The sequence below is a fragment of the Panthera onca genome, chromosome B4 (genome assembly GCF_046562875.1).
Source record: "Panthera onca isolate mPanOnc1 chromosome B4, mPanOnc1 haplotype 2, whole genome shotgun sequence".
NCBI lineage: Eukaryota > Metazoa > Chordata > Mammalia > Carnivora > Felidae > Panthera > Panthera onca.
Genome location: NC_138345.1, coordinates 55,863,668 through 55,876,220, shown reverse-complemented (window position 1 = coordinate 55,876,220; position 12,553 = coordinate 55,863,668). Strand labels below are relative to the sequence as shown.

General features: G+C 35.6%; 1 protein-coding gene across 1 annotated transcript in view; it reads right to left on the bottom strand.

The window, feature by feature from the left end:
* ETNK1 (ethanolamine kinase 1) overlaps positions 1-12,553 on the bottom strand; it is a 67,113-nt gene that overhangs the window by 36,762 nt on the left and 17,798 nt on the right. The window contains exon 2 of the mRNA XM_078450008.2: positions 11,072-11,331. Coding sequence (XP_078306134.1) covers positions 11,072-11,331 — 260 coding nt within the window. The remainder of the gene's footprint in view (positions 1-11,071; positions 11,332-12,553) is intronic.

Here is a 12,553-nt window from a genome sequence, read left to right as displayed (position 1 = left end):
GATCTCCAGGTGATCGCAATACACTGTAAAGTTTGAGAAACACTGATATAATGCTCCAATTCCACAGCCTGGCCCTATACTGGAATCAAACTTCAGAAACATACACACATACATACATAAATAAATAAATGCCAAGGTATTACCCTTAAAAATTCTGATTTAATTGTAGTACAGCCAGGGCATCAAGATATTTAAGTTTCTCAGAGGACTCTGATATGCAAAAGTGTTTGAAAACTGCTGCATTAAAGCACACAATACTCTAGCACTGTAGTACTGTGATTAAATACACAGTTTTATTATATTTTTATAGTAAGGTGAATATTCTTATGTACCTAGTTTCTAGTAATAAAAGAGTTCTGATTTTCTTTTGAAGAAATCTCCATTCCCTTCACTTTTAGTTCATGTGGTTCATATAGAGCTGACCTCAATCCTAACCCTGTATCACATCTGTAGCACTAATTTTAGGAGTTAGAATATGACACAGAATTGCCCAGAGCATTCCATCCTTCCATATTTGTTCCATGATGATTGGTTCTGAGCATATTATTCAAACTAAGCCAAAGGGAATTTTCGCTGATGCTTCTGACTGGTTGAAACTATTAGAAAAAGAAGAACTCCCCTGCTCCCTGCCCTCCTCCCACCACTGCTAAACTGATTAGATAGGCCTGTAATTGTTAATAATAATAATTGCCATCTTTTTTTTTTTTAAGGTTTTATTTTTAAATAATCTCTATACCCAACATGGAGCCCAACCATACAACCCAAAGATCAAGAGTCACATGCTCTAATGACCAAGCCAGCCAGGTACCCCTATTACTGCCACTCTTAAGAAAACTTGTAAGACTATAAAGCTAACACAGAATAAAAGAAAAACGTGATACTACCCTAATGACAATGTTAACAGTCCCTGGATCCACCCATGGTTGAACTCAGTATCCTCAGCTATATGCACCAATAAATCCCTCCTTCTTTAAGTCAGTTTGAATTTTCCAATTATCAAGAGTCCTAATATATTACCAAAATATTACACAAATTAGATTACCTAATACATTACACAAAATATGTGCGCCTTGGTTCATCTCTCTCAAATCAGCAAACATTGCTTTACATAAATTAAGTAAGTATTGCTTGACTGACCTTCCCCCAGACCATATATATATATTATACATATATATATGTATAATATAATATATATATGTATTCATATACATATACATATATATATGTATAATATAATATATATATATGCATTCATGTCTATATGAATATACACACACACAAAAATATATATATATATGTATTCATGTCTATATGAATATACACACACAAAAAATCTAGTTTTAGCCAATCTCTCTCACACACACACACACACACACACACACACACATATACACACATACACGCACACATACACATACATACATATAAAGGTAGGCCCAAATGCATATATGGTACTTTAAGCACCAAGAAACTTGATGGAAAAGTCAGAAAACAAAACCAAAACAAGGAAAGTTTTGTATATATACACATACACATACATACCTATATACTTACACATGCACGTGTGTATGTGACACATACATCTTAAGCCCATTAAGAATGGATTTTAAAACTTTAAAGAGGAAAGCCGGGAACAAAAGGCTTGAAGAAAGGTACAATCCATGTTACATAAACTCAAAGGGCAATCTATGTCAACCAAACCTTACGTTCTAGAAATGTTTACTGAACAAATGAGACCAGTGATTCAGGAGAAGGATCACATAGTAGAACACGTATTTAACACAGACAAATTTTATTTGCTGTGGTTTTTTAAAATAAGTGAATAGTAGTGTCATTTTTCATAGTTTTACCCCAAAGTTTGTACAAAACCCTGATTTACAAAATACAAAATGTAGTCTCAGAAGTTATCCAATTATCAATTATTCAGCTGAGAGTGACTGAAATGACAATTCTACAGTAAATACTTCAAAACTGAATAAAATGTTACACAAGGGGCTCTTAGAATTTAAGGGAATTTGTTAAACACGAAGAGCTACTAGAAGAGAAAGCACCTATTAATTTTGAGTGCCTTCAAATTTTCTGACAGAAAGGTGGGTAACGGGCTGAGCCAGGATTTGGAAGATTGCATGATGCAAAAGCCAAGCCTTTCTCACTATAGATACCCCCCCACCAGAACACTACATTGAATTAGCTGGATTTTCATTCTGACTCTGCCATTGTTACTTTCGGTCTGAACTTAAATAAGCAAATCATTTCATTTCTAAGTGTCAGATTCCTAATAAGAAAAACAAAATTATTGGGGGGAGAAAGAAAAAAAAAGGTAGAAGCAACCCAAATGTCCATCCATGGATGAGAGGATAAACAAAATGCAATACATACATAAAATGGAGTATTTGACTTAAAAAGGAAGGAAATTCTGACACATACTACAAGACAGGTGAACCTTGAACACACCCTACTAAGTGCAATAAGCCAATCAACAGACAAAAGTGTGATTCGACTTACATGAGGTATCTAAGGCAGTCAAATTCATACAGATAGAAAGTAGAATGATGGCTGCCAAGGTTGGGGGTAGGGGAGAATTGGAAAGTTGCTGTTTAATGCATATAAAACTTTAGTATTATAAGATGAAAATAACTGTGGAGGCTGGATGCAAAACAACGGGAATGTACTTAATACTACTTAACAGTATACTTTAAAAATAATAAAGAGGGCAAATGTTATATGCCTTTTTACTGGCCAGCACCTCCACCAAAAAAAATTTTTAATTAAATAAATTAAATGGTTATACAGTTCTTAACAAGACTTGATTAGAGCAATTCAGTTATTTTCTCTTAGTAAATTTTACATACAACAGACAAAAAACTACAAAAAAATCTCTTCAATAATGTAATTCTGCACTACTTACTTAATAAACCATGATGTTTTGGGTTTTTTTTGAGAGAGCATATGCGCATACAGGCAGGGGAGGGGTAGAAAGAGAGGGAGAGAGAATCCCAAGCAGGCTCCACATTGTCAGCCTAGAGCACCAATGTGCCTGAATCCACGAACCTGAGACAAAATCGAGTCGGGTGCTTAACTGGGCCACCCAGACACCCCTAAACCATGAATTTTTATTTGTATATATAACAAAGTAATCAAAAATTACCTCAAGATTTCTGATTTTCACTGTCATAGATTGGTCCTTCTTCTACCTGGTCTCAGTTAAGTAAGGCTTCCCTGCACTAATATCAAGGCAAATGCTACTTTAAAACCCCACACTCAGTAAAACAAAACATTTGAAAATTTCAAGGCTTCGGAGAACTTCTTAAATATTCAATAATACTAATTGCTCCCACTCTTGTAAGCTTTCAAAAAATTAAGAGTATTATAACAATAACAGGAATTTTTTTAATTGAAAAGTAATCTCTAATCTTACCACTCCAATAGAGCTTGTTTCATTTTTACATACTCCCTTTGGGTTTTCACATAAGCAAATTATTGTGTGATTGTAGCAAAGTTCATCTATTAAGTGAATTTTTTCCTCTTAGGCCTGCATCAGCCATTCTGCATTATTTTAGACAATATCCAAAATTATGATTTCAATAATAGTACATTAATTTGTGTTTATATGCCTTGGTTATACCTGACTGTAAGAGTTGTCATGACAGAAACATACTATATAACTTTATTTTATGATTATATATTGCCCTACTGATTTCCAAGAGAACATTACCAATATCACGTATAACCCACAATGTACAATGTACCAGTTCTGCTACAATACATACAACATTGGAAGTGTTTTTTGGTTATGCATTTTGATAAATGTGCAATAATTGATTTTAAACTGCATTTTTCCCATGATGTCTGTTGCTGGGTGGGTTTTTTTATATTTTTTTTCAAGTTTTTATTTTCAGAGAGAGAGAATGAGCAGGGGAGGGGCAGAGAGAGGGAGAGGGGGAGAATCCCAAGCAGGCTCCACGTTGTCAGTGCAGAGCCCAAAGAGGGGCTTGAACTCATGAACCTTGACATGACCTGAGACGAAATCAGGAGTTGGAGCTTAACAAACTATCACCCAGTCTCCCCCAAGTGGTTTTAAATTAAACTATAGCCACGATTCCTAGCAAGAGGCAAGTAAAGTATTAGAGAAACACCTGATGAGAAAATTCCCAAACATCTGTGAATTTTAAAAAATTTTCTGGGGGCGCCTGGGTGGCGCAGTCGGTTAAGCGTCCGACTTCAGCCAGGTCACGATCTCGCGGTCCGTGAGTTCGAGCCCCGCGTCAGGCTCTGGGCTGATGGCTCGGAGCCTGGAGCCTGTTTCCGATTCTGTGTCTCCCTCTCTCTCTGCCCCTCCCCCGTTCATGCTATGTCTCTCTCTGTCCCAAAAATAAATAAAAAAAAAAAAAAAAAAAAAAAAAAATTTTTAAAAAATTTTCTGAAGGTCTCTCCAATACTTGTTTGCTAGAAAAGTTCAAATAAAACATGTCATGGTAAACTTCCATAAGCTGAATTACTAGTTAAGCATTAACTTGGTACAACTTGTCTTTATCATACCATTCTCTCACAGCCTCTTCCCTGCTCTGCCTTTTCCTGTAAGGTTCAGTTTAAATGATATCTCAGTGAAACACTGCCGAATTTACCCAAGTATACACAGTAAATTATCTGTACTTTTTTTTTGAAAACGTTTTCTGTTTTCTGTGTATACTATTTAGCTTACTTTTTTCCAAGATTATTGTCCGTCACACTGCAAATTACTAGGAGAAAAGGGATTGTCTGAATTCTTTTTCCTTCTCTAGACTAAACATAAATATGTATCAAATTTTTATATTCAAAGTAAATACTCTATTACAATCATAATATACACAAGTGGCAAGTAGCTATGCCTGAAGGAGCCAAAGCCAAGACAGCACCTTGGACTTTGATCTAAGGCTCAATCAGAACTTACTGAAGCTCTGATTAATCAATCAGTCCAGACTGTTAGCTGCATATCAAGCTTACCTAATAACAATAGCTCAAAATGTGACACCTAACCTGAAATTAGTAATAAGTTCTTATTTAATAAATCAAATCCTTTTACCATAAATATATGAAATTCATTTTCTAAAGGAGGAAAGCTAAATACAAGCACATCAATCATCCCAAATTTACACCCCTAACCTCTTCTTGGGGCTTCAGAATTATCATTTATTCAATTGCTTACTCGATTTTTTTTAAAAAGTATTCCACTGTACATATTTGAAACCAGTAAAAACCATATTCCCTTTTAAAATCATTTATAATTCAGCTATGACCTTCTTTCAATTAACTCTTTTTATATTTTCTGTGTTTTACAGTAATTAACAAAACCTTCTGGGGGTACCTGGGTAGCTCAGTTGGTTAAGAGTCCGACTCTTGATTTCAGCTCAGCTCATGGTAAGATCAAGACCAATGCTGGGCTCTGCACTGACAGCACAGAGCTTACTTGGGATTCTTTCCCCACTGCCTTTCCCCTGCTTGCACTCACTCACATGCACGCTCCCTCTCAAAATAAACAAACATTTTAAAGGAGAAAGAAATAAAAAAAACCTTCTGAACACTTATACATACCATAAGAGAATTACACTGTAACTTGAAATAAATTTAATAGGAAAAAAGGTAAATAGCCAGTGTTACTACTTACAGTGTCAACTAGCCATATCCTTACCTGTTATCTTCTTTTGCTTTCTTTTTCAACCTCCATTCTTTTTTTCAAAAATATGAGTCAACTGGGGGTGCCTGGGTGGCTCAGGCTGAGTGTCCCACTCTTGATTTTGGCTCATGTCATGATCTCATGGTTGTGAAATCGAGCCCCGTGTCAAGCTCTGCGCTGAGCATGGAGCCTGCTTGGGATTCTCTCTTTCCATCTGCCCATCCCCTGCACACATGGGTGTGCACATGGGCTCTCTTCTCAATAAATAAATGAACATTTAAGAAAAAACTATAGGTCAATTCAATATATCATTCACTGCAAGCTAAGTGTCATAGAACTTAATTAAATATATTGAGCACCTGGGTGGCTCAGTTGGTTAAACATCTGACTTCAGCTAAGGTCATGATCTCACAGTTCGTGAGTTGAAGTCCCAGGTCAGGCTCTGTGCTGACAGCTCAGAGCCTGGAGCCTGCTTGGGATTGTGTGTCTCCCACTCTGCACCTCCCCCACAAGTGCGCGCTCTCTCTCTCTTTCCCTCTCTTAAAAATAGACATTAAAAAAAATACATATATATATATAGAGAGAGAGAGAGAGAGAGCGCGCGCGTGTGCTATTTGGTCTCTAACAGCATGGGTTTTTTTTTTAATGAAATGTATATATACCTGCATTAGTATCATACATATTCTAAGTAGATCTAACTGAAAGTACAGGAAAAGGCTTCTATATAGACTTTTTTTTTAGAGCAGTTTTAGGTTCACAGCAAATCTGAGAGGAAGGTTCAGACATTTCCCAAATGCCCCCTACACTGACAGAAACATCACCTCCTTCAGTATCAACATCCTCTACCAAAGTGGTACATTTGTTACAACTGAAGAACCCATACTGGCATATTGTTATCACCCAAAGTCCATAGTTTACATATGGGTACACACTTGGTGTTGTACTTTCTATGGCTTTGAGCAAATTTATGACAGGTATCCACCATTAAAGTATCATGCAGACATTTTCACTGCCCTAAAAATTCTGTTTCACCTATTCATTCCTCCTTCCCTACTAACCCTTAGCAACCACTGATTTTTTTAGTGTCTCCATCGTTTGGTCTTTTTCAGAATGTCATGTAGTTGATTTAATGCAAACATTTTTATGACATGGCATCAAATACCAAAATGAGCCTTAACAGAAATTCAGTATTCTTGATCAAAAACTGTAATTTTCCATCTTTCTACTTAAGATTACAATTATGAAAAGCTTTCCCTTTAAAACAGAAATTCTATAATAAGCTTAACAGCAATGATTTAATTATAGAGAATAATCACAAATCAATAAATGGGGGAAGCTGCATTTATTTTCTTCTTGAATCTTTTTCACTTTACTTGTAATAGTTGGAGTAATAAAGGCCTTACTATTTTCCTTTACATTTTATGTTCTTTTCTCGGTGAGTAAGTAAAAAGATTAAGTTACTCATTATCTTCTGGGATGTACTTGTACTAGTCACATGACTAATTACTTAAAATCTTACTTTTCTCATCTATTAAAATGGATTTTAATATTATCTATTCCCTAGGATTATTGTGAGTTGACTTTATTAATACACTTAAGGTGTTTTGGGGTGCCTGGCAGGTTCAGTCAGTGGAGTGTGCAACTCCTGACCTTGGGGTCATGAGTTCAAGCCCCCCATCATGCATACAGTTTACTTAATTAAAAAATATATTTAAAAAAATGCATATACATAAGGTGTTCAGAACAGTGTCCAGTTCATATTAAGTGTTGTATCAATATTAGCCACCATCACTTTAATATATCATTTCTCCAATTAACAAAAATTATAACATACCTGTTACTCTATTACCCATTACTCTATCTTTTTTAAAAATATTAGTTAAAAATAAAATCTTCAGGGACGGCTGGGTGGCTCAGTTGGTTAAGAATCCAACTCTTGGTTTCAGCTCATGTCATAATCTCACAATTCATGAGTTTGAGACCCACTTGGAGCTCTGCACTGAGAGTGCAGAACCTGTTTAGGATTCTCTCTCCAGCAATCTCTGCCCCTCCTCTGCTCATTCTCCCTCCCTCTCTCTCTCTCTTCCCTCCAAAATAAATAAACTTTAAAAATATAAAGTAAAACAAAATCTTTTTAATGTAAAATGGTCTCTTCAAGAAAGCTAAAATAAAAACTAAAACAAGGGACTACTCATGAGTATTAAGTACCTAAAATCGCTTAGTTGAGAAAGATTCGGAAATCTCCCATGTTCATGAGGAAAGAGTTCCAAGACTGGTTAGTATTGTCTATCACAAACAAGTGGGGGGGGGGGGGTAGCGACAATGATTACTTGCTATGCTACATCTACATGCTGTTTGCATACACCTCACACCTTAAGGAACAATATATAATGTTATAATAGTACACAAGAGTAAAAAAAAAAAAAAAGTCTATGAAATTTAAAATTCAAAAAATGTTTCTAAAAGCATAATAAAGTTAATTGATTAGTATTTAATACTTCAATTAATGTCTAAGTTCTTAAAAGCTCTCCATAAGTTAAAATGTGAAAAGTCTTGAGGAAAAAAATTGTAATTATAAAAGCTAACATATTACATAGTGTTTAATACATGCCAGGCATTGTTCTAGACTTTTTACATACACTACAACTTTAATCCTTACAACAACCCCTTAGAAATAGGTACTATCATTATTCGCATTTTTTAGGTAGGAAAACTGAGGCACAAAATGTTTAAGTACTATGCCCAATTTCACATAGCTCATAAAGCTGAAGCAGTCTTATTCCACTGTATATTCATAGTGGCAGAGGTATAATGCCATATATAGAATTTCACATGGCTTTTGGGGCACCTGGGTGGCTCAGTCAGTAAGCATCCGACTTCAGCTCAGGACATAATCTCCCAGTTCATGGTTTCGAGCCCCGCATCAAGTTCTGTGTTGACAGCTTGGAGCCTGGACCTGCTTTAGATTCTGTGTCTCCCTCTCTCTCAAATATAAATATTTAAAAAAAAAAAAAAATTTCACATGACTTTTGATTCTGTAACTTTCCACGATCACTCAGGAAAAAAACTGTCCTGAGCATCTACTTTCCATCATGAGATTATAGAATAAAGAGAAGTGAGAAATCTTCTGAATATGTACTTCTGACCAACAGACAGTACCCACTGCCAATAGTTCAACAAAAAGTTTAAATTCAGTGTGTTAAAGATAGTTTAGGAATATCAACATTAAGGCAGTTAAGACGGCAACACCAGGGGCGCCTGGGTGGCTCAATTGGTTAAGTGTCCAACTTTGGCTCTAGTCATGATCTCACAGTTCTTGAGTGTGACCCCAATGTCGGGCTCTGTGCATCTCAGAGACTGAAGCCTGCTTCAGATTCTGTCTCCCTCGCTCTCTGCCCCTCCCCCACTTGCACTCTGCCTGTCTGTCTCTCTCTCTCAGAAATAAATAAAAACATTAAAAAAAAAAAAAAAAAGAATGCTACACCAGTGGGGTGCCTGGGTGGCTCAGTTGGTTCAGCATCCAATTTGGTTCAGGTCATGATCTCACGGTTTGTGAGTCCATGGGTTCAAGCCCTGCATCGTGCTCACCGCTGTCAGCACAGAGTCTGCTTCAGACCCTCTGTCCCCCTCTCTCTCTTTACCCCTTCCCTGCTCATGCTCTCTCTCTCTCTCAAAAATAAAAAAACATTAAAAAAAAAAAGACTGCTATACCAGTTAAAGTTGTATTAGCTTTAAGCAACTTTCTTCTTAAATCTCTTGGACAAGGACTCATTATTTTCCTCCTTGCTTTAGTTACTAGTAAGATGGCCCTTCTCTATGGAGAAGAGAACATTATGGGATATACTTTTTGTATCTGAATCTAACTCCAGCTTTTCCTTTGGTCTAATTTATGCATCTAATCACCTTTAATCAATCCTGTTATATTGATATACTTCAGACACTGTGAACAAGCTTAAGGGTTTATAAATAAATTTCATACACATGCACGCATAAACCTAAACACAACAAAAAATGTAACACAAATGAAAAAAGACATTATCTATTAATTGGGGTCCTTCAATAAATTCTAAACAGGGGAGCCTGGATGGCTTAATCAGAGGAGTGTATGACTCTTGATTTCAAGGCTGTAGGTTGGAGCACCATGTTGAATGCAGAGATTACTTAAAACCTAAAAAAATACATACTAAACATTATACTCATGTAAGGGGGGAGACTCTATCTTGTTAAAAACTGGAGTTTGAATAGATTTCTATACCAAAATATTTTTAAATATTATTTGAAACAGTTATAAAATACATAAATACTGGTCCGTTCCATTTTCATCACTGTGTTAACATAGCAACTCTTAAAATATGACCCAGGATCCCTGGAACCTCAAAACCCTTTCAAGTTTATACAGTTAAAACTACTTTGATAAGATATTATTTACCTTTTTCACTCTCTCATGAGTATACGGTATAGTTTTCAAGAAGCTACATGAAGTGGTGTGATAATGTTATCACACTGATAGCTAACAATGTGCAAGTGAGATTCCTGAATTAAAAAAAAGTTGTTTTAATTTCTAACATGGTAAATATTGATAGATGTAACTCACAAAACCTCTTTGGGTCCTCAATAACCTTTAAGAGCTGTTAAGGGATCTTTAGACCAAAATGTCTGAGAACTTCTGGTTTAAACTATGAATGAATTTGCAGTTTTCAAATCAAGCTCATTTGCTAGTTTTTAAAAGAAAGAGAACTCTAAAAGACAGCAATTTTAGAAAAATGATCAAGCATATGCAAGACGTTATCGTCATAGAAAACATAATACAATGAATTAAAAAGTAATATAACGTTAACAGAATTAAAAGCATCTTAGTAAGCAAAATCTCTGAAAATATGACCAACTGAGTTACAAAAGTTAGTAATAAGAAATGTGTGATGCTTTAATCCACGCACTACTTTAAAAAATTAAGGGGAAGCCTTGACACTCTGTAGCAGGTTAATCCAAAACCACACGTTAGAGTCCTTTCTTTTGCAAAGAGTCAATAACGAGATGGCAGACAGAAAGGATTTTTTTTCTTCTTCACCAAAGACAGAGTCCAAACTAAAGAAGTTTCTAAATTAACCAAATAATTGCTCAAAGAAAAGGCAATTGCCTTTTAAATATTTAAAAAATATTTCCTGGGGCACCTGGGTGGCTCAGTTGGTTAAGCATCTGACTCTTGATTTCAGCTCAGGTCATGATCTCATGGTTCATGGAACTGAGCCCCACATTGGGCTCCACGTTGAGCACGGACCCTGCTTGGGGTTCTCTCTCTCCCTCTGTCTCTCTCTCTCTCAAAATAAATAAATAAACATTTAAAATATAAATGTAACTCCTTAGTGCACTTAACACTCTTAATCATCAGAAAGAAAAATTTAGAGAAAGTAAATATACCTGAAAATGGCAGGGTTGCAGACATGCTTTGGATCCAATGCTTCTCCCTGTATAAATTCATAGCACAGTCCATTATTGAAGGTACAGTAGAGTTGTGGTGCACAGCCATGAGCCTGCAACACTCGGAAACTCTTCACTTCCTCATCTCGATCAACTAACAGCTCAGTCTTATTGCCATAAATTCGCACCAGGACTACATCCTCCATTGTATTACTCACGTAACAGCCAATAAGTTTATTTGTGATTCCATCTGTGAAAAGCTGCCAAAGGAAAAAAAAAAAAGAAGAAAGAAAAAAATGAGTGAAAAACCAATTATACACTTCATTAACAAATGAAATAGCAGATAACTTGAAAATAACTGAAACATCTACTTTTTAACATAAAAAAAAAACTTTTAAATACAATTTTGCCAAACAGGTCTATAATTTTAATTCTAGATTTAAATAAAAAGGAATGCTACCGCTTAATATGTTGCCCTTAATCCCATAACATTAGTCTTTTCTCTTGATCCAAAAGCATTAATTATTCAATCTCTAGTACTTCTATGCAATGTTTTGATGCTATTGTATCTCAAAGTATACCTTGTACTGCAATCACTATAAATGTGTGTATACACATACAATCTCCTATGCCTAATAGTCCGGAAACTCTCTGAAAACAGAGACACTGCCCTCTTTCAGCATGGCATTTAACGTATAAAGGTCTTTAATAATATTCACAAGTTTAGGGGGTGCCTGGATGGCTCAGTTGGTTAAGCATCCAACTCTTGGTTTCAGCTCAGGTCATAACCTCAGTCGTGAGATCAAACCTCATGTCCACGCTCAGTACAGAGCCTACTTAAGATTTGCTCTCTCTCTCTGTCCCTCTCCCCTGCTCACTCGAGCTCTCTCCCTAAGATACAAAAATGTTTAAATAATAATAATGTTCACAAGTTTAAATATACAAATATAAATCTACCATACGTTACACATTATGGTAAATCTCCAACTTATAAAAAATGAATTTTAAATGCCAATTTTAAAAGGTTACTTAACACAACATGCGTTAGAAGTTGTTGTAAGCATTTAGGTTATAACTTTTTAAACTTAAATACTGTGGCCACAAAGAGAAGTACAACCTTAATGAGAGGAAATGAGAGGTTAAGTAGAAACTTCCACAATATTTTCCAAAAGGGACTTTTGGGACTTTTCAAGAGCTTACGTCAAGTATGTCAAGTTCTTTTTTGTATCTGAGCACAAATGGTACACTTAAAAGGCAAACAGATGATTAGCAGTGTTAGTTCAAGTCTATTCAAAAACTGCAATTTTTATTTTCCTCTTATTTGATACGAAAACTAATTTTTCTATTTGCTCAAAGCTTTTGGATGCTCTCAGGTGGAATAAAGGGACAAGAGATAAAAGTCAAAGTGTAAGCAAGAGTTAAGGACATTTTTTCCCAAGAAAACTGTCAAAAATAACAGGAAAAAGAGCCAAAGGATAAGTT